At 37.6% G+C, this 23,640-nt stretch overlaps 1 protein-coding gene across 1 annotated transcript in view; it reads left to right on the top strand.

Moving 5' to 3' along the window:
* Nucleotides 1–21,052, top strand: part of LOC136857080 (uncharacterized) — a 72,982-nt gene extending 51,930 nt beyond the window's left edge. The window contains exons 3-4 of the mRNA XM_068228191.1: nucleotides 5,853–5,932; nucleotides 20,811–21,052. Of these exons, the coding sequence (XP_068084292.1) occupies nucleotides 5,853–5,932; nucleotides 20,811–21,052 (322 nt within the window). The remainder of the gene's footprint in view (nucleotides 1–5,852; nucleotides 5,933–20,810) is intronic.
* The last annotated feature ends 2,588 nt before the right edge of the window (nucleotides 21,053–23,640 follow it).

Genomic DNA, 23,640 nt, shown 5'->3' with positions numbered 1-23,640 from the left:
TTTTCATCATGTTATTCTTAACCAACTTCTTCACTAGATTAAATTTCCTAGCAAGTTTCTTCAGTTTCTCCGTACTTCCACAACCACTTCTAACTCTGTTTCTTTCCAACCGGCACCTCCTTCTTACTCTCTTTACTTCTCGTTATAATATAGCAGGTCTTTACCATTCCTTACCATCTTCAAAGGTACGTACCTATTTTCACATTCCTCAACAATTGCTTTGAACTAGATGGGCCGTATCGACTAATAACTATCAACTTAGTCGATAGTTGAAACTATTGAAACAGTAGACTGAATTCAGTCGCACTCCCGTCACAGCGACGCAGAAGCGAATGGAGCTATCGGTTTATGGTCACTTCGGATGTGTAATATTATGTTAACTTTATAGGTACCTACTGGATATGGCGATTTTCTCTTCTTGTTTATGTGCTCTTTGTTTCGTTGTATATTTGTTTATAATACGTTATTCATAAATAAGACATAACTATAATAATAATCTAGAAAATACAGTAGTAGTGTGTTTGGCTATTCACATATATATATATCCTGATTGTGTACTACAGCAACAAGTGATATATATATTATTGTTAGCATTCCAAGTATCTTGTATGAAAACTCCGGCCTGTTTGACCGATATATGAGAAGTTACATTGTGTGCATATGAGCCTGTATATGCCTGAGCCTGAGTAAATTTTACTGTTTGAATTGACTGTGTTGTGATTGAAAAATAATTTCTGCTTAGTGTTTGTCCTAAAGGCTATACTGGTGGTGTTTTTTTTTTAATGGGATTCAAGACCTGGTAAATACCTGGATTGTTGTAGGTCAAGGTAACAAACTTAGATTTTTTGGGTCTGTCAGGGATGAGGTTTGTTGCTAATTTGAGTTTAACCTTGTTGATTAAACAATTATTCATTTCTGGATTATACCCATTAATTTTTGCCATATTCTTAATATAATTGAGCTCTGTTTTTAGGTTCTTAGGTGTTGGAAGAATTTTTAGAGCTCTGTAAACTAAACTGTAAAAGGTAGCCATTTTATGGGAGTTAGGAAGTTTTTGATTGTTATTGGGGTGTGGGTAGGTTTCCTGTGTATTTGGAAATCAAAACATTATTATTATTATTATTATTATTATTATTATTATTATTATTATTATTATTATTATTATTATCATCATTAGAATACTCAATCTAAAGTTAAATTCAGAAATGAGTTATCTAAATCATTTGCAATTACAACAGGCCTCCGCCAGGGAGATGGACTTTCGCCATTATTGTTCAATTGTGTATTGGAAAAGGTCATGCGAGAGTGGACTAAGGTATGTCCTCCAAAAGTCAAAATTGGAAAAAATATCAAACTAAATTGCTTGGCATTCGCGGATGATCTTGCGATACTGGCAAATGGTTTCGAAGAGGCTAAAGTTCAATTGGAAGAACTTGCAAATGTAGCGAAAAAAGTTGGATTGCAAATTTCGTATGATAAAACAAAAATAATGCTTACTTTCAGAACTTTAAATTCAGAGCTATTATTAAATAATAATAAACGAATTGAAATTGTAAGTACATTTAAATATTTGGGTGAAAATCTCACTTGGAATTGCAATGAAAAACCATCAATAGAGAGCAGAATATATAAACTGAAGCAGGCACAACAAATAACTTGGCCTACATACAAAAATAATTGTCTTTCGTTAATGCTAAATTTAGGCATTATAACTCTTGTTATTAAACCAGAAGCAACTTATGCTTGTGAAACATTATTTAAACTCAATACTAGATTAACACCAGAACGCTTACGAGTTGATCGAAGGATACTCAGGATGATCATAAACAAGAAACATCAGGTGGATGGACAGTGGAGATTGTTGCCGAATGAGGTTATCTATCGGGAAAGTGAGTCCATCACAGACACGATGAGAAAAAGAAGAATTGCCTTTTTTTGTCATATATTTCGACTAAGTGATAACAGAGTTTTAAAACAATTATTTAATTACTTTTGGAATAGTAAATCAAAAAACAATTGGTTTAAAGAAGTTCAAAGTGATTTGGAGGAGTTGAATATTACCATGCAAACCATAGAAAACAGAGGCGAGAAAAGTATTTTGAAGAATAAATGCATCAGGCTTCCTCTGACCACTGTACAGAGGAAACAATATGTTATAACGGATGCGGAGAGGGCAGCCAGGTCAACCAGACTCAAGACTTTTTGGGAGAAGAAAAGGAAGACAAATTTGTTGTAGTCTGATTTAAGTGCTCCAATGTGGGCGTAAACTCTGTAAATAAATAAATAATTATTATCATTATCATTATTATTATTATTATTTGTTACTGTGACATCTAGGAAATTTAAGGATCTATTGACCTCATCCTCTTTGGTGAACTTAATATTATCCAAGCTCTTAATCTACGTAAAACCTGAGCATTCCCTTTCGACTATCAGTATAAGAAGCCACAGTCACACCTTCAAGCTAAGATAAATACGGCTACACACAGTCGAGAACCCTTCCTCGGTTCTACAACAAACGTTAAGAAGACTGTTGATTCATCTTAACATATGAGATTAACAGCCTTAACAACTTCAACAGTCTAACAGCTTTACATTCTAACTTTCACTCCAGTAGGAGTGATCTAAAACACATTTCTACATCATTATCTAAAGGTTAAGCTTTTCTTGTTCTAACATTTTACGCCCTCAGCCATTATGGGGCGCCTTTAAACCAGGTTCCATTTAGCGCACCAAAAAAGTGTTCATATAGATATTATATCATGCAACTTAGTATCACAGTTTTAGCCATGGACATTCTTATAAGTTATAAGTAAGCACTGATTGTCAGGTTTAAAAAAAGATTTTATTGTCAGAGTGTTGTAACAACAGTCATCCTACTCTTTCATCTTTTAGACGTATTTTAGTACGTAAATGTTAAACAATACCAACAAGTATCCTCAACTTTATGATATGTACTTTTCTCTTTAAAACTTTGATTAAGAACAATCAGGATCCTGATTTTTATTCTACAGGTAAGAGTTTAAAGCTGATGATGCCCATATAATGGGCGAAACATGTCACTATATTTAATATGATAAAATATAATTCTTAATCACAAGAACTCACTTTGTGTTGAATATGTGGAAATTAATAAACACTTGTAACATTCTTTGTCTTGTGTTGAATAGGTGGAAATTAATGAACACTTGTTCTTTGTCTTAACGTACATTTCAATACGGACCAAAATGATAAATGTAATGTGTAATGACTTGGGTCTAGCCGTACACGATCAGGTAATGGAGACGACTGAAGAGATTCTGACCAAAGACCTGTCTTTACTGGAATACTGCTTCAAAACTCTGGAGACTTCAACCCAGTGTGAATAAAACAGAAGTGTCTTGCTTCCATTTAAATAATCGTTTGGTGAACATGAAACTGAATGTTAGTTTCAGAGGCAGAATTCTTTGTCATAATGGAACCCAAAATACCTTGGCGTCATCTTGGACCGTACACTATCCTTCAAACAGCACCTCCTGAGCTTAACACAAAATTGAAGCCTCGTAATAACATCCTCCATAAATTGTATGAAACTACCTGGAGATCTTCAGCCTTGGGTTTGGTGTATTCAAGCACTGTGTATTGTGCACCTGTTTGGTTGAACAGTCATCATACAAGGCTTGTTGACACCCAGCTTAATACCACATTGCACATCATATCTACTCCAATGCATTGGCTTCCACTGCTAACTGGTATAATGCCACCTGATCTATGCCGATCTTAATGCCCTTATGAAGGAATTCCAAAAGATCTCCAGAAGTCTGCCTGTGCATAGTGACCTGCCACTTCTGAATCTTAATAGACTAAAATCACGCCATCCAACTCTGCGTGATGCTGCTAACATGGATGCTAAGGATTTTAAATCTCGTGATGAATATAAATGTCGATGGGAAGCAGCAACAGATGTGCGCCTGCATATCTTCTTCTCAGATCCTAGACTTCCAGCCGGATCCCACCTACCACGCAAGACCTGGACTGCCCTGAATAGAATCAGAACAGGACATGGCCCATGCAGAGCCGCTCTCCATAAGTCGAAAAAGTTATCTAATCCAGATTGTGACTGCGGAGCTCCACACCAGACTATTCATCATATCGTCGGAAAATGCAAGATTCGAGCCTATCACTGTGATGCTGACCTCCTGGTGGTAACTCCAGATGCTGTACGCTGGATTGAAGAACTAATATTCAGTTGTGAAGCACAAATTACTTTTTCTCATCTGTATACTGAAATTGTCTGTATAAGTCCATGAAATGGAAAGGAGGAAAACCAAATTATTGGACATACCTTGCTGTAATCAAATCAGACTAGACTTTCATCATTAATATTCTTGAAGGGAATGTTTTGGTGAAGAAAGGAAGAGGACAATATAGGTAGAAATACTTGGAAGACATTGAGAAGAGACTAGGTTGTGACAATTATATGAATCTGAAAAACGGTAAATGACAGAGGAGAGTGGTTGCACCGACAAGGTGTTGTCTTTAGGATATGAAAATTCAACCTTGTAGGGCATTGGCTGCTGTGATCTGAGGGTCTGCCTCGTCCCTAATGCCATGAATGCAGGGAAATGTTCAGCTCCTTTCTTAGATGTGTTACGGAGTGAGTTAGGATGGCTTCCTCCAACTCTTCTTTTTCAGCCAGGCTTGGGACCATCTTTGGGGGAGTTTTTAAAATTTCCAACTTGCATGGTTCTGCAGATAAGCTAGAAGAGCTGCTGCTTCTTTGTCTACTCATTATGCTATAAAAATAATTATTGTGCTTTAAAGTATTCTATAAAATAAATATTCACACCATATTTCCTGAAAACCCTTTGTATTACATTTAAAAAAATTGAAAGTATTGCATTTCAGATCGTTAAGGACCCAATTCAAATAATTTAATTTGTAACATTCAATTGTTCTGATTGTAATCTTTATAATATATATGTAGTTGTATTGTTTCATAGGCCTCAGATTTACTGTAAATAATCATCTATTTTAATCACTTTTATTTCGAGCCTTCAGCCCAAATGATGGTTGGATTCTCAACAGGTCCTCCCATCAGCTGTCATAGGTAGTCTAAGCGTCATTGAAGAGTTTTATGAGGAATTAAGTAGGTTACTGTTCCTTTCCTTGCTGAGCTATACTTATCAATCTGCCAAGCCCACTGGAATGTATACCTCAACCACGACCCCTTGCAGCGACACTTTCATATCATTCATCACAATATCTGGCTGCATGCAGAATGGTGTTACTGATAATACTCGTACTTTGGTCACTTTCATACATTCAGGCTAAGAATGGGGTTCAGACAATAAAATGAAAGTAACAATTAGATCTCTTACCAGGAGACACAGTACTATCTCACCAGACATGAATCTGGACAGATAGCTTCATTCTGTTGTTGATGGATAATTTATTTCAATTTTCTCTCTTTCTCCTCATAGGATTAATGAAAGACTAGAACTTAGTGCAATAAATAAATAGAATCTCTAAAATTTGTATATGAGATATGCCAAGATTTGTATTCTTTTTCTCAAATACTGTGAATCTGATCTATGATAAATGTATTCTACAAATAAAATATTCTGCCAAAATTTAAGATAGTGACTTTAATTTATTGTATCAATTACATAAAAAGGGTAAGAGCTGAATATTGCACTTTCCACTTTCTGTGGAAAATACAATTTTTTCATAGTTTTTATTTAACTTTTCTCAGAACTTTAAAAAAATAGTATTTCATTTTATAGATTTATAGATTTTATAGATTGATGTGTGTTAATTTAAGTTAAATGTAGGGTACAATGAAGAACTAAAAACCTCTCTTTTCTTTTCAGGATATTCAGATACCAGTCATTCAGTAAAATAGTCTCAGTACTTCATTGTCAACCATCAACTCAACCAATGCTGTCCATCTGTAAGTTATAAACATCCTCTAATTATCGTATGCAGTTATATTGATGTATTCTGTATAATAATAATAATAATAATAATAATAATAATAATATTAATAATAATATTAATAATAATATTAATAATAATAATAATATCTGTTGACTTACAGCTGATCGACACTAGCATAATAATGTGATCAGTGATATTGAAAGTTTGAACATTACTGCATAGTTAAACAAAATAAGTATATGACTGTGATTGTCTTATAGGTAGGTGATCGGCCGTCTCTAAATTTTTTGCTCAATTCAGTAAACAATTTGCACTGATTGATGCCTCCATAAAACACTCTTGGCCATGATAGTGTTCAAAGGTTCCATTTGTGTAGTTAAAAACTATGCTTGAAGGCCCTACCATGTTATTTTGTGAAGATTTTACACTGTAATTAGCTGTATTTCTTTGGTATTCCTTGTCATCATGGCAATCTGCAAATATGGGAAGATTTTCAAATACAGTGAATCTCAAGTAACACACCCTTCAAGGGATTATGTGTTAAGTGTACATTCCAGTGCCATGTATTAAGTGGAAGACAGCCAATAATAGTAAAGTATAACAGATAAACAAAATATTGTTGAGTTCCAGGACTGATGAAATCATGCATTTAAAACCTTTTCCAAATCCTCGTGTTTTGTGCATTTTTTTTCTCTTTGCTTTCATCTTCCCAATGACATGGTTGTAGTAATTGAATCACAATTCTGACTCTAGCTTGCCCAGCTGGAGCATGCTTGTCATATAGTCACCTGAGTAGAGAATTAAATCTTGTCACTTTCATGTCTGTGTCATGTAATTGCTTTATATAAGGGAAAGTGTGAGAGTCGTTTTAGTGTTGTAGATCAATATTTTTCAGATCTCGGTAAGTAATGTAGTTAGTTTTGTACTTTGGTACGTGTAGAGAGCACCACAGGTAAATTAAGTCAAGAGTTGAGATGCGAGATACTTTTTTGCTAGTTGCTTTACGTCGCACCGACATAGATAGGTCTTATGGTGACGATGGGACAACAAAGATCTAGGAGTGGGAAGGAAGCGGCCGTGGCCTTAGTTAAGGTACAGCCCCAGCATTTGCCTGGTGCGAAAAATGGGAAACCACGGAAAACCATTTTCAGGGCTGCCGACAGTGGGGTTCGAACCTACAGAGATGCCAGGTACAGTAAATTGACTGTACTTACCCTAGAACTGGCAATGTTTATTCTTGTGGTGGCAGCCATATTTACCAACTTCTGCTTGTCTAAATAAAATACAAAATATCCGCAAGATATAAAATAAATATATAAAGTTTTATATATCTACGTAAAGCTAATGCACTGAGGATTGTCGTGGTGACAGGAAATTGCATAAATGTTTGGCTAGAAAAATGTACAATCTGTTCAAAAAGTGTAATTTCTAAATTCAAAATAATAATAATAATAATAATAATAATAATAATAATAATAAAACTTTCAATCATATGTACACAAAAGTGCAACATGTCGCAAACAAACTGAGGAATACAGATTGTCAAAAATGTATCTGCAATGCACAAGCAGAAGTTTCATCAATCTGAGAGGTATATTCTTGAAAATATTAGGGAAAATGTGTTGGTATGCCCCTAGACCACGTTGTTATGATAGGTTACTTTATGGGAGGTTCATTATCACTTTCACTTTCCGATATTTCATGCGAAGAAATAGCTGATTAACATTTCATAGAGATCGGGCCAGCTAGGAAAACAGCCGGTATGGGGAAGTGTGCGAGCGAGAAAGCAGAGCCGCAGAAGCGACAACACAGACTTCCCCTCCACAGATTTTCAGTTAGCGGAATTCCCTTCCAGCTGTAAATTACAGACATACCTAGCCAAAACGAGTTTATTTAGAAGTGTTACAGATGATAGATTTAAGGAGTTAGAACATAATTTAACCTCTTATTATAGTAGCTGTAAAAATCTTTTTCATGTATTAGTTTGCGTAGCCATTGTTTTTAATTATAATTAGATGTAAAATTAACTTTACAACGCTGTGGATGTACAGTGTAGAATATGTTTTGGCATAACTGCAGGCTTAATAACCTGAGCCACGTCATGTAAAATATGTCGATGATAATAATAATAATAATAATAATAATAATAATAATAATAATAATAATAATAATATACGTCAAGAATGAAACAGACTACAAGAAAATTGAAAACTCTCAGGTACTATACGAAAAAGGAGGATAATTTTTTACGGTCATCTCAGAATGAACTTTGATAGATTAACCAAACAAATCTTTGACTTCTTCTGTAACTGCAAAACAAACCCAGCTGGTTTAAAGAAACTGAAAAAGACGTAGTAGAATTAAAAATTACAGAAAATTTACTATTCGATCAAACAGCTAAAGTAATAACTAAAGATGAAGATATAACGTTCCAAGACAAATCTACATTAAAAGCCAAATCTATTATCTCAGAAGACGAGAGGAAACGAAGATCAGAAATAATGAAGAAATACCGGGTGTTAAGAAAAGAACACCACACAGAGAAATGATTAATTCAGCGTGCCCCAAAGAAGGTGAAACGAAATAATAATAATAATAATAATAATAATAATAATAATAATAATAATAATAAGTACTTTTGCTACAAGGCAAGAAAGCAGGGTAAGACTATATGATCGTTTGTCCCTAGCTCCTTAATGCCAAGGTGTTGTTGCTCTCTTGTAAACTGAGGAATGTGACTTAACGATATGGTATATATAACGATATAATGGTTTTCAGGGACAGAAACAAAATATTTATAAAAAGAAACACCATAAAGGGCAGTGTTCTCCCCAAAAATTGTCGTCAGCTGGGTGGCAGGAAAAAGTAGCCAGGTGGGAGAATACTACTTCAAAAATGAATTATAAAATTTTGATCTATTCCCCTTAGGCATTAACAGTAATATCAGAGAGGTAAACTTTAACTACAAAATTGAACTATTTCACTGTTATCACGAACAAGACAAATTTACTCTTCTACCATTACAAAATTGAAATTTACTTTTAGCATGATGTTGATTCTTCTTTTCTTCTTTGGGGCCCAGTTGTCTGCAGCTCTTACACAATTGAATTCTGTTGAGTCTGGTCCCTTTAGCGAAATAAGCATAAAATTGTTGAGTGTGGTCTGCTTCATAAAATTCCTCAAACAGGTTTGAACTCTCTACAAAGCTGAAAATCCCCTTTCATATTCAGCTGTGCTCACAGGGATGGACAGTCCAGTAGCAGCTAGTCTTGCTATATTTGGAAATGATTCCTTAAGCTCACATGTTGTTACAAACTTCATCATTATTTGTTTTGGTCTTAACCTGATGTAGAACTCTCCTTGGAACATTTTTGATGCAACAGACCATTCCAGTTTAGCACTATTGTAATTTATGACTGGAGGGCTTTCCATTTTAGAGTAGAAATCAAGAAGCAACTCAGAAGCTTCATTCTAATCTTGACTTTTTGCATTAAACACCCTTAAAAAGAATGAAATAATGGGTATATCTGGAAATGTGTGCTCTAGATGTTGGATAACGGTATCTATGTACTTGTCATAAATTGTTGTCTTTAAGGTCACAACATTTATATCTGAATAGGCTTAAGTGATGTGGAAGTTCTGACCATTCACCTGCAAGATGGTGATTGAGACTTTGAAAATGATTTCCTGGAGTGTCTTTCAATTGTAAGACACTTGAGTTTTGTGGCTTCTAAGATTGGCTCAATTTCTCTCAAATCAATATCTTGCATTAGAGACTGTACAGCTGAGTCATGAGACAACCATCTAGTATCACTGGCCATTTTTAGTTTAATTTGAGGGCTGTCCATGATATTGCAGATTTCAGTTAAACCAGCCATCCTGACTGAGGAATTTTGAAAAAAAAGGGAAAGAGTTCCTGCCTGGGCACTAGCAAGTGCCAATCTGTGGTTTATGCAGTGACATTTTACCATGAGTCCATTTGTTTTCTCTCTTAGCAGTGTTGCAATTCCCTTTAGCTTATCAATCATGACAGCTGCCCAGTCGGATCCTACACCTACCAGTTTACAAGTTTTTAACCCTAAATTTTTGAAGGTTTCAATTAGTTTATTTGTTATGGTCTTAGCTTTACCATCGATGATGTTGCAGGTTGACACAAAATTAACATTAACCTCTTTTTCAAGTTGGTTGACATATTTTATGTACACAATAAGTTGCTTCAGTACAGAAATATCTGTAGTTTCATCACACAGAACTCTGAAATAATCTGCTGAATGTATGTTCTGTAATATTTCATGTCTAATTTCTGAAACTCTAATATCAAGTAACTCCTGCATTATTCTTTTTGAAGTATAATTAGCATAATCACCAATATTTAAGTATGTACAACCTATAGCCTCGCAGTGTTTGAGCAATTTTCCATATAATGTAGTGTGTGGTAGTTCATTTTTTGCCAACCAATACATTGACCTTAGGGCTCCGAGAAAAGCATTTCTGTAAATTGTTTAAAATAGAAACTGATTTTTTCTTTTTGCCCAAGTCCAGTTTCTTCGAATGCACGTCTCTCACTTAAGTTTGAACAAGAATCGGTATGCAGCTTGCTTTGTTCATGGTCAACTAAACTCTCCTTTTGAAGTCTTGCACACAGTATAGTCACCCAAGTCACTTCCTTCTTTGCCGGTTTCTTCAATAGCATTTTATACATGTGGAACATAACATACCATATTCTTTCACAATTAACCACGTAAATTGCTTCAACCAGTCATTGCTGATGCCCGATAAGCGGTGTGTAGAAGAATGTTTCAGTTGTGGTTTTTCATTCTGAATACTTTCCACTTCACCAGATGAGCCGGCCTCAGCAATGTCTTTTTCAGAAATCTCATCTGGTGTTGAATTTTTACTTCTACTAGGCTCTTTCTTAAATAAAGTTAGAAGAGTAGATGTTTGACTGCATTTTCTGCTCATTTTGAGAACACAAACTTTGGCGTTAAGAACACAAAGATATGAAACAGGCAGTACAGTTCAGATCATTCCGGCCAGAAATTGAAAATAATACCAATATTTGTGATGAATTAGAAAGTAAAGCACAAGTGGAAAACACTTGCATTAACAATAGTTAAAATGTAATTAAATCGGAACTATAAATCAAATGAAGGCCAATGATAGCCGTAGTAAATGTTAAAGAAACTAAAAGAACACCGAGCAGATTTGCTTCGAAAACAACTAAATTGGTGCAGCTGAACATTAATACATACTCTATGGATTTCTGTGTTTCATATTTGATTGTAGATCGATATTTTCCGTCAAAATGGCTCATTAAAGTATTTGGTAATACCAAATACGAAGGCCATCCGGAAAGTGGTACCCGTTTGTGCAATAAAGACACAGGAGTAAATATTAAGAAATATACACATTTTTATTAGAAAGAGCATACTTCACACTACTTCTCCACATAATCTCCAAGCAAATTTAGGCATTTGTCATAACGAGTGACGAGTTTTTGTATTCCAGCGTCATAGTCCTCCGCCGCCAGCGTATTGAGATACGTAGTCACGGCTCATTTAAGTTCTTCATCGCTGTCAAATCTTTTTCCCGCCAGAAAGTCTTTAAGCTTCGTAAAGAGATGAAAATCGGGCCAGTTCCGGGCTATATGGGGGATGGTCGAAGGTTTCCCCACTTGAATTGCTGCAAAAGTTGTTATCGCAGCTGCATGAGCCCTGGCATTGTCATGAAGGAGAATGACGCCTGTAGACAATAGACCTCGCTGTCGATTTTGTATTGCCCGCCGTAATTTCTTTAATGTTTCACAATACGCATTAGCATTAATTGTGTCTCCATGAGCCATAAAATCAACGAGCAGTACACCTCGGCAATCCCAGAAAACGGTTACCATGAGTTTCCTGGTGGACAGAACTGTCTTGAATTTTTTTGGTTTGGTTGGTGAATGAGCATGATGCCACTCCATTGGCTGTCGTTTACTCTCAGGTGATGCATAACAAACCCATGTTTCATCCCTAGTAATGATTGATGCGAGCCAGGAAAGAGTCTCCTTCATCGGAATAACGTCCCAGGAACGTTAGTGCTGCAGCCATACGCTTGTTTTTGTGCTCCTCTGTAAGCATGCGAGGGACCCACCTTGCACAGATTTTTGAATAATGCAGATGGTCTTCGACAATTTCATGAACAGTTGTTCGAGACACATTAGGAAAATGTTCAGAGTTCATGAATTGTGACGCACTGATCGTTCCTCACGCATTCGTCTACTGCGCTCAGCAGTTGGTCTGTATTGACAGATGGTCTCCCCGAATGCTCCTCGTCGTGTGTATTCCCCCTCCCCAGGTTGAAGTTGCGACCCTAGAGCCGAACAGACGACTCGTCCATCACATTGTCTCCATACATCTCCGTTAATTGACAATAAATATCACAAGATCGAACGTTTCGTGCATTGAAAAATTTAATCAAGGCCCTCACTTCACAACTGGCGGGGTTCTCAATTTGTTTAAACATTTTAAACGATCACAGACACAACACAGGCAATGCTAGCGTCACGCAACTTCACACAGAGCAGGCAGACAAGCCACTGACGCGGTCTGACCTTGCCCAGCAGCTACCCAAGTCTTCAGTGCTTCATGCGGCGCTAATGGGTACTACTTTTCGGATGGCCCTCGTATTTGGCAAAACGTTGTGATGAGCTAGCGATGGAGTGGAGTCGAAAGTCGGTCTCGAGTTGAGTCTATGCCTGCAAATGGGCACTGCTCCGGAATCAAGTCCGTGGGAATATGCGTCGGCATCTCTGACCGTTCGTAAAATTACTTGTAACAACAGGCTAGCGGGAATTAAATCATGATATAACAAAGGAAATGTGTTTAAAATGGCGCTTAATGACGGCAAGAAAATGATTTGGTTCAATATATGCGAAGTACATATATTTCATATCAAGTATAAAATAATGAACACAACCCCAAACTTGGTTAAATCTTAATTTATGTTAATCTCATTAAACATTAGTGTGGTATTCGCCATACCACTTTATGAAATTAAGTACTGAAGGACTGGATGTCAGTAATTTTTCTGTAGCTGCTAGTGATATTGTTGCCTGGCTGAGTGGCTCAGACGTATGAGGAGTAACTTCGAAATGATTGGACATCACTAAGTCCTGAGCAACATCCAAAGGATGTCCACATGTCTTACGTTATGGAATTTGACACACTATTAGAGTTTGAAGACAGTCTGGAACTTGTTTTATTTGCAGATTATGTTATGGTACTTATCATAAGGATCCTCTCTTGAAAGAGTACTCTCCACATTCGAACAAGCATTCTCAAAAATATGAGATGGGAGTAAAAAAAAATATTAGCACTGACGAAATAGTATCAGCCATAATGCCAGTTTTCTGCTGAAAGTTTCAACTGTATTGTTCACATCCTTATGTGAGAGGGTGAGGTATACAGGTGGTTAACCAACTACTTGGGTGTTATCTTACATGGCAAGTTCACATTAAATCTGCATGCCGTGCAACTGTATGGGCAAATGCACAATATACCGAGTGAGTTGGCCGCACAGATAGTATTGCTTATTTGTGATCTTGCATTCTGAAGCTGGCTGGTTTGAATCCCACCATCAGCAGCACTGGTTTCCCATTTCCACCAGGCAAATGCTGGGGTTGTACGCCTGTATAGTGGACCAGCAGGGGAGAGTACTTCAATACTTTTTTTTCCCTCTTAAGTATTTTCCATGGCTTGTCCTGATCTTCAAGTTTTCCGTGCTGTTTGTTCTTCATTATTCCAACATTCTCAAATTAGAGAGGCATTTGCCTGTTTTCATCAAGCATTAAAAATGATGCAACACCTGAATGTTCAAGGAATTATTTTACTTGTGTATTACCTTAACTAGATTCACTTATTTCAAGAATACTTGTTTTAATGACATTTTGCTCACTTTTAATGTATGTTTTCAACTTAACTCTTCATTGACTATTTAGTAATTAATGGTCCTTTTGGACCAAACATTCCAGTATAATTGGACCCAATAATGGACATAGTGTTTTTTTTAGTTGTTTTCAAAAAGTGTATGCTTTTACATAGCCAATTTTTAATGATTATCTTAAACTATTTGGATTTCTTGTAACTAATATTTACACAACTGATGTCCCTCATAGTGATGAAACATCTACTGTAGATGATTTTGTAACTGTATTCTTTTCCGAATATTAACTTGTATTGAAAAGGTGGACTCCTCTTTCATTCAGCATCAAAACACCTCACCTAGATTGTGGCAAGTAGGCAAGGGGACCTCCCATTATAACGAAAACTCCCTAACTCGATTGTGACTGGCAGTAGGAAATGGGGACCTCTCATAAAAACTCCCAAACTCGATTGTGATGAATACTCCCAAACTCGACTGTGACTGGGGATAGGAAATGGGGCCTCCCCAACCCGGACTTTATATGAGAAATGATGTATGGCAATCTTCCCATGGTGTTTCTTGGGTAACGCTAATAGCAGTGCAATGTAATAAAATCTTACTCGCAACATATATAGTATTTTACCTAGAATTCCGTATACAGTGTAGAATTCCAGAGCAAAGCACGGGTACATGAAAAAACACCATTGTTTGATATCATTTTAGGGAAACGTACTGCACATCCCTTTCATAGTGAGATGTGTAACTTTCTGAATGCATGTGGGTTTTTTTTAAATACAACTTTTCCTTTCTGAACCTACGTGGCTCTTTGATTGACTTCCTAAAGCTGTGTAACGGTCATTTTCATTGCTTAGTTAAAGAAAATTTGCTAGAGGAAACAGGAGAAAAGAATAATATTGTGAATTGTGCATACTCACTAGAAACATTTGCTAATTCTACTGACACCTGTGCAATTTTTATGATCTGTGGTGAACATTATTGTTCAAAATGCTGTTCACATTTAATACCCATTCAGAGCAATTGAAATAAACAATGTGAATATTTTTTGGCAGTTTATGATGTGATGGGAGTGGAAATGGAAAAGGGTGAAAGTGTCACAATGGTGAATTTTTCTTTTTTGCTCAGAATTTGCTGAAAGAACCATACAGCATAAAATTATGAAGGCTTGAAGTTCATATTGTGTGTCTACGTCCTTCATATATTGTTGAGAGATTGCACACAATGTATTAATGTGCGCAAAGCTGGAAGTGCCGCCCATAGTGCACCTAACAGGCAAAAAGTTAAGTGGTGTGTGAGGTTGTATCAGCTTTGTGTTATAGTTGCCAGTACTTGTAAAAATACACTTTTTTAATGGTGGAATATGTGTTTGTTTTGTGAGGGTTAGTTCTTCTTTGTCAACGAGCTAGAAAAAAGAAGTGGCTAACGTGGCTGCTACAGTGGGTGGTGCCAAGGCGAAAGAGCACGCCATAGTTTAAGCACCATCCTTGTAGCTTCTTCCGCTTACAGTGCGTTACTTTTAATAGGTTAGGGGCCGGTGCTACCATCTGCCGAACAAGTGGCTGGCAGCTACACGGGAGGTAAACTACCTGGGGGTGTAAATCACCTGGTAATTTGATTTGTGTGCGACCACGTCCGCGTAAGTACCAGGTAACTACCTGGAACATTGCACCACAATATATATATTGGCTAGACTGATTTTGGTCTTTCGATTACCGTGCACTCTATCGTTAGTAATATTAAACTCATTGCGATTGTCTTATTTTTCCGCATTTGGCATCAGCTGTTGTGCTTGTGACCTTGTTTGCATCATTGTCTTCGGTGTGGATTGCTACTTTGGTTGGTCTCCGCATATAGAAATGGCAAAAAGAGAGCGTAGTCCCAATTTTTCTTTATGAGAGATCCATTTACTAACGGATTGAGTTTTAAAATATAATGATATTGAGAATAAGAGAACAGACGCGGTAACATGGCTGGTGAAGGAAACTCAATGGGAGAAAATTATCCAAGAGTTTCAAGCGGCTGGATTTTTACGATTGGCGAAGAACCTTCGCTCCAAGTACGAGTGCATTAAGAAAAAAATGCGGAAGGATGCAGCGGAGCGGAAGATACAATTATATGCTACTGAAGGCGGCCCTCCGCCAAAAGTGAAGGACGTGGAGCCTTGGGAGGCAAAGTTTGCTCCACTTCTTTCCTTAAGTGTGGGTGGACTGCAGCCGTGTTTCGATTCGGATGACTTTGGAGTGGAAGTAGAAAGTAAGTTGAACACTGTTATAGCTTTATTATGATATAATTATTGATAGTAACCATATTATGATTTGAATTACCACGTTTGAAATTTAATTTATAGGTTAAGTACGTATTTTGGTCTAGCGTTTCTAATAAATGTTTTCCTTTATTTTTCAGTTTTAGAGGCTACTGTACCCATCGGGGAAAGTGCCATTGTAATGGGATAGAGTATATTGTGCACGAGTACAGTGGTATGTTCCTTCTTTAACATATATTTCAAGTGCTTTGTAAGAACCTCAAATTATTAGGGGCAGTGAAGGTATGTTGTTTTTAATTCACAGTACATTTCCGAGGAAAATAATGGTCGTATGCTTTTCCTTCTACAGTACTGAACAATTGTGAATGATCGCCAGGTTATAAAGTTTCTTTGTTTACCTTACCGTTGTTATAAGGAGATAACTTTCAACTGTATTTTATTGCGCCCATGAACTAGCCAATAGGTATAGATAAATTCTCATGTTTTTAGGTGGCCTCGGAACCTGTGAAGGAATGTACTACATTTAGTCCAAGTAATTTGAAGATGCCACTTCATCCTGCTCTGAAAGTGCAGCCTCAAACAGATGGAAGAATCCTCAGGTAATTTTTATATTCCATTTATAAGTAGCGACTTCATGGAGTGCCATTTTCATAAACTCCTGTTTGTTGTAGGGAAAGAAAATATGGTTTGATAAGTTAGGTTTTTAAAATGCCCCTGGGAATCTAATTTCTTAGATCTTGATGTGTATATATAAATGGTTAAAGATTTATTCACTAGAAATAAGTTATTTCCAGAAAATAAGGGATGGATAGCAGGTAGAAAGAGAAAATTAACCTTTGCACAGAAGTTCTTGACTATTTTTAATACCTACTTCTGGTTAGTGCCACAGTCATTGACTGCAAAGATCTATCATAATTTATAGCTCTTAAGTCCATCGGACTGGTTAGAGGGGATATGCGTAGGTCTGAATGTTCATAAGCAGTAATAAAATATATTCAATTGTTACCACTACAGGTATGCTTTGGGAATAGTTATTTACTAGACGTAGATTTTATTGCAGTAGAATTGTTCTACACACTGTGTACTGATTTCATACAGTTTATATGTCCGACTCGTTGGCTGAACGGTCAGCGCACTGGCCTTCGGTTCAGAGGGTCCCGGGTTCGATTCCCGGCTGGGTCGGGGATTTTAACCTTAATTGGTTAATTCCAATGGCACGGGGGCTGGGTGTATGTGTTGTCTTCATCATCATTTCATCCTCATCATGACGCTCAGGTCGCCTACGGGAGTCAAATAGAAAGACCTGCACCTGGCGAGCCAAACCCGCCCTGGGATATCCCGGCACTAAAAGCCATACGACATTTCATACAGTTTATATTACTTCCTAACTAGGCCTTTGTATCTCCACTGTGAACAGCGTCTCGAATTTGTTTCTCGACGTATGCGCCATCAATTATACTTGTTGAAAACTTGTCACCGTAGGATTATTTTCAGCTTACATAATGCGTTTAGAGTAGGTATGTGTGTGCATAATAACTTGACACATTGATTTATTAGTCATAAGAGTTAGAAAACATATCACCATTGGTTTATTTACAACATATGCCAGGTGGAACGATTATTTTGTAGCACTTCACTTGCAGGGGTGCAGATCATTAAAAAATTATGTGAAACAATACCTTAAGTAGCTCAGATCCTTCCTTTACTGTATGCTTTCCACCAGAGAACCAACTGACCACCCCTAGAAGTATTCTTACTTGTATGGAAAAATGAAAACTGACACTGTGTCACTCTGTGAAATGAGACTATTTTATGTACTCCTATTGGCTGGAGAGCGGTTTCCTATCATCTCTGATAGCGCTCGCATTGTGTTGCTCACGGCTGTGTGAAAACAATGATACCGTGAAATTTGAATGTGATATGTGCAACTGTGTACCCATTTGATACTATATTAAGTACATGAGTAAAATTTTCATATTTTTTACTTGGCTGCAAGTTAATTGGTTGACTCATAGTGAAGTTTGTGAGATTAAAAGTGTGAGAAAGTAAATTAATTTTCATGTGCCAGAAACATACCTGCAAGTTCAAGCGCTTGGCCAAAAAGGGCACATTTTTTGCGAGGAAGCATTCTTATTCTCACTAGACATTGGTCTAAATTATCCAGACCAACAGTCTCATGACTGGCCGATACTGTCGTAGGGAATATTGGAGGACTATGGGCCATTTTCCCCCGTGCTAGGCCAGTGGTCTTTTCTGTAGCCAGTTTAACTAAACCCAGACCTGTGGTCTTGTCACTAGCTGCACCCAAGTTAGCAGCCTTGTGTAGTGTGTTGTGACATTGTGTGAGCCATGCTAAGTTCGATTCCTAACCTCTCTCTTGCATCCCATTAGTAAAGTTTAAACTGTTATTTACAGCATGTACAGTATGCTGAGTAAAGGTGTGTGTATCAGTTTATCCTTGGTGTAGGAGGTTTTATTATGCTGCAGTTGGTGATGACATCTGTGTTGAATTTTTAGTCTGGCATCATATTGCATCAATTTCTGCCATGGATAGTGGCTACTGACACCAGCGACACCGAGAATGCCCTATGATTTGTGATAATATGTTATAAAATTAATTTAATTTCTGGAAGGGGGTTGGTGGATTCCTGGACTCCATTCTTTCAACATTTATATGATTTACCTTTGCAAATATTGTGATCTCAGTGTTCTCCGTAGGACACTTTTAATCAGTGCACCATCCAGCCTTTTTTTCAGACTGCCTGGCTGATATAACCGAGATATATGCTGGTTGAAAAACCTACAACCTGTTTTCCAGTTGGTGACCGGGTCAAGGATGGAATGAATGAAGCCCCATCTTGTGGCAAGGATAGGCATTGTGGAGGCTGCCGAAGCCTTCTACACTCCTCTGGGGAAATAATTAATGACTGACAAATGAAATGATATTGGAGAGTGTTGCTGGAATGAAAGATAACAGGAAAGCCCGGAGTACCAGGAGAAAAACCTGTCCCACCTCAGTTTTGTCCAGCACAAATCTCACATGGAGTGATCAGGATTTGAACCACGGAACCCAGCGGTGAGAGGCCGATTCGCTTCGCCTGAGCCATGGAGGCTTATGTGCGCTAGTTATATAACATTAATATATATTTGAGTCATCGGTTGCTTGAAATTAAAATGTAGGCCTAAATGCCATAAAACGGACTATTTAAATGATAAATCATTATTTTGCTGTTAAAGTTTACCTGTCTGATATTACTCAGGGGAATAGATTGAAATTTTATTCTATTAATTTTTTATGTAGTATTCCCTGCCCAGCTGATGAAAATTTCTGGGGAGAACACTGTGATCTATGTCGGGAAGGGCATCGTTAGGTTGTACCCCACAATCCTCCTGCATAGTCAACATTTTTCCATATGGTACTGACCTTAACCTATGAAGATGCTTCTGTTTTACTTTCATAGCTGTTTAACTACTGTACTCGGCATAAGTTAGAAATCTGATCTGAACAATCGATTTGTAGTACACAGTCTCACAGATTTTCATGCCTCTTATGCCCAGTTTACACGATACCAGTTGATGAGACAGTTGCCAAAGGACACTTGAATAGTTTACAATAATTAGCTTCGTGTGAACACTCCGGTCCAGTTGTCTAGTGAATTGCCCTCACAGTTGTCCAGGCAATCGATTGTCTCCAGGGGTAGACATAGGACAACCAACTGAGCCCAGCTGCAACCTGGAGCTCAGTTTTATTGGAACAGTTGGCGCTGTGTGAACGTCTGAGGCCAGTAACTCTATATTTATTTTGTGGCAGTTCACTTGTCAACTGAGAGGTGCAGACATCTGAGTGATCTTGATAATTTAAATACTTTAATTTTTAAATTATTTTTAAGCTGTTTACATAATTATTATGGCTCCAAAGTAGGGTGATGATACTAACGTAAAACTTGTTCAGCTGTATAGGGAACAGTGATGTTTGTGGGACCAGCACGAAGATCTGTACAAAGACAAAAATGCTCGTCAAGTGACACTTTCTGAGATTACAGGTAAAATTAACATTCAAGGATTGTGATTGAGGTCAAAATTTTGCTTGATTCAGCAGTGAATTCCTGGCATGTGCAGTATATTTACTAAAGAAATGTAATTCCTCACGGGATACTACAGACAGTGCACACTCAGCCATTTCTCGTAATCTACTGGCATGGCAGTAGCTTCCTCGCGTGAACGGGTTCTTCTTCAACTGGACTAGCCAGCCATTGTCCTGCAATAATTAGAAGACAACTATCGCTAACACTTGCCTCATCAACTGACATCATGTAAACTAGGCATTAATCTCGACCCACTATTAAGTTATTCTGTTTCCCTCTGTACATTAACTGTTAGTCTGTTATTCCCCACTTTTTAAAATATTGAGAGTGAACAATAAGGCACTTGACACGCACTGTAAAGTCTGAGGGTTGTACTACTCCAAGGTACATCCTTTCTTCTTTAATGGGCTACAATGGTTTGGTCAATATAGATAAACAGAGAATATTTAACAAATAGGCAGTGTGACAGTTTTACTTCTAGCTGGTATTGCCATTCACGTGGCAAAATGGATAAACATTTTATGTTTAAACATTAGGCAGACATGCTAGCTTCTATTACCAAATTTAAGTGCTTTTACACCAAAATGTGACAAGACAGCTGTAATATATTATTTTGTTTTCAGGTAAAGTTACTCCGGCCATTACACCATCCAGACACAGCCAGAGAAAGAATGCTGTGCCCATGCGAAAGGAGAATAAAAGTTTGAAGTCCAGCCACAATAGACTTCTACAAGCAAAACTGGACTTAGTCTCACTCCAGGCAAAAATTTTCAAGCAACAGAATAGGAGGCATCTTGCGGAGCACAGAATGCGGATGAAGTTGCTAAGATTAAAATATATGGCTGCCAAGAAAAGGCAAATGTAATATTATAGTTTATTTGTTAAATATATATACTCTATAAACAAATTTATTTAAACACTGATTTCCCACTGAAAACATTCTGAGGTTGGTAAATTTCTTTGAAGCAGAATGCTACTTGGTCGGCCCCATGCTGTAAGGATGGTGTGCCCGCCTCTTAACCGGAAGTCCTGGGTTCGATTCCTGGCCAGGTCAGGCATTTTTATCTGGATATGAGGGCTGGTTCAAGGTTCACTGAGCTTAAGTGTTTATAAATAATGAGAAACTGTATGAGGAGATAACGGCCACGACGGTTCATCGTGCCGACCACACGACACCTCTCAATCTGCAACCTTCTGGGCTGTTGTGCCATGATTTTCTTGTTTTTTGATGCTACTAATTCCACTGATAATTTATTATAATGATTTATGGACTCCCCAGTGGATTGTATAGTCCTAACTGCCTGTGCACAAGAATGACCAAGGCTCAGAATAATTCAGAGGTTCCCACTCCTTTTCCATAGCAACTGGTATCCCAAATCTGAAGAAAACTTACTAGACCATTGTCCTGCTCTTTGCCTGAGTGGTCAGCTTAGTCTCTGTTGGTTCAGAAGGTCCAGGGTTCAATATTTTGACCTTAGATGGTTAATTACCCTGGCTTTGGACTGGATGTTTGTACTGTCCCGATCATCCCTGCAAAACTCACACCGCTATCCTTGACTGCAGTAACCCGCAGTTTCCCATACGCAGCAGATGCCACCCACCCTCGGAGGGTCTGTACCAGGCTAGCAGTGGCCACACAAAATTTTAAAATATTTAACTAGGCCACTCAGCCATTGCCTGTGGTTCACAAACTAGGATGTGACTCCAGTCAACCTCACCTTGGTAGAAAGGAGGTAGAACTGGCTGAGTCAGCAAAGAGGATGCATAGCTTCTGTTAGACCAGGACCTCTCAGGGTGTGCACTGCATGGCGTAAAGTGCAGGAGATGATTTCACTACGTTGACCTGGGTGCAAACCCCCACTCCGCTTTCCCTACATCTGTCTCACCCGTTTCGTCTCTCTCCACCTTCCCCGCTGTTTCTCCCCTCACTGTGAAATGTTTACATGTGGTGAACAGAGACGCTCAGTTGTATGGGACAAAGTTACCAGTGTTAAAAAACTCTTCCTTCAGTTTGGTTTGAGCAGACAATTTATCTTAGCCTTTTTTTTTTTTTTCCTTCCTTTTTCTTTGCAATTATACCAGTAATATTCAGAACAAGGGATTGGCTGGCAGCAATACCGAGTGTGTTCTTTAAGTCTTTACAGTCAGAAATACTTGCACGCAATCTAGTTTTCGTAAAGTCAAAACAGAAAAACCTTTCACATATGCATGTGGAACAAAACATAGAAATAATCTTAGCTGCTTGTCAATGCAGCTTAGGAAAATCTTCCTCCGACAAATTGTGGTAGAATTCAAGCAGTCTTTATATTGAAAAATAGAACTTTTTGATGATCACATAATTATTGTCTCACAGATTAAGCATTTGGCTTTATTGTCACGACTGACAAGAAAGATACGAAAAGTTCTCAGTTTGATCAGAAATGGACTTTCGGAGGTCTGTGCTTTCTTCAAAACAGGTTGCTCCATATTATGTTTTCCGGTTATCTATTTTACTGATAAACAAGCTGTCTAACACTGAACGCTTCATCGCTCTCAGCGCACTACACCACCAGAGTCAAGCTGAGTCAGACTGATGCACAGTGCCTCCGTGCCTCGGTTTGCACGCGTGAGATTTTGGGCGTTTGAGAGGCCCTGTGTAAGACACTTTAATGCTGTGGATAGATTTGTTGTACAGAATGTTATCTTTAGAAAATATATAGATTTTTCAATGCTATTGTATTTCAATCTTGTACTCTAAAAAAGTTGAAGCTTTTTGTCATGATTAGAATTAAACAAACTACAAGTCTCTGCTCTTTTGAGCCTTTTACAGCTGAAGGACAAAAATCTTCAATTTTTAGAGTAAGAAATTGAAATATAATAGTACTGAAAGGTGGAAAAGTCTACATATTTTATAAAATGAAAATTCTGTAAAACGATTTTGTCTGTCAAAGCGGAACAATTATGAAGTTCATTACTTGTGAACAGATTTAGCATTGGAGGAATTAAGATCGTGATTGTCTCATGGGAGGGAGCACATGAGGATGAAATAGGCAAGTGTTAGGAAGCACTGGATGACGTTGTCAGGGTCAACAGCAAGGATATGATAGTGCTAATGGTTGATTTCTATGCAAGAATGGCAAATAGGAATGGGAGCATTTTCTGGACTTCTCTGCTAGTATGGGATTATCAGTTACGAATTCATTCTTCAAGCATAAGGCTACTGAACATTGCACATAGAAGGGTAGGGGCAGATTTGTAACGGACCATATCATACCTGAATTTGAATTCAGGGAACCTGATAGGAATGTATCCGTATTCTGAGAATTTTTTTATGATTATCTGATCTGCGGGGAACTAAGTATCACTGGGCCTAGGATAGAGATTATTAAGTCTGGCCACAGAGGGATATGAGTAGGAAATCTTCAGGACAAGGAAATGAGACGAGTACACACATGATTTCTGAAACGTTCCAAA

The sequence above is a fragment of the Anabrus simplex genome, chromosome 1 (assembly GCF_040414725.1).
Source record: "Anabrus simplex isolate iqAnaSimp1 chromosome 1, ASM4041472v1, whole genome shotgun sequence".
Lineage (NCBI taxonomy): Eukaryota > Metazoa > Arthropoda > Insecta > Orthoptera > Tettigoniidae > Anabrus > Anabrus simplex.
This window is presented reverse-complemented; position numbering and strand designations above follow the sequence as displayed.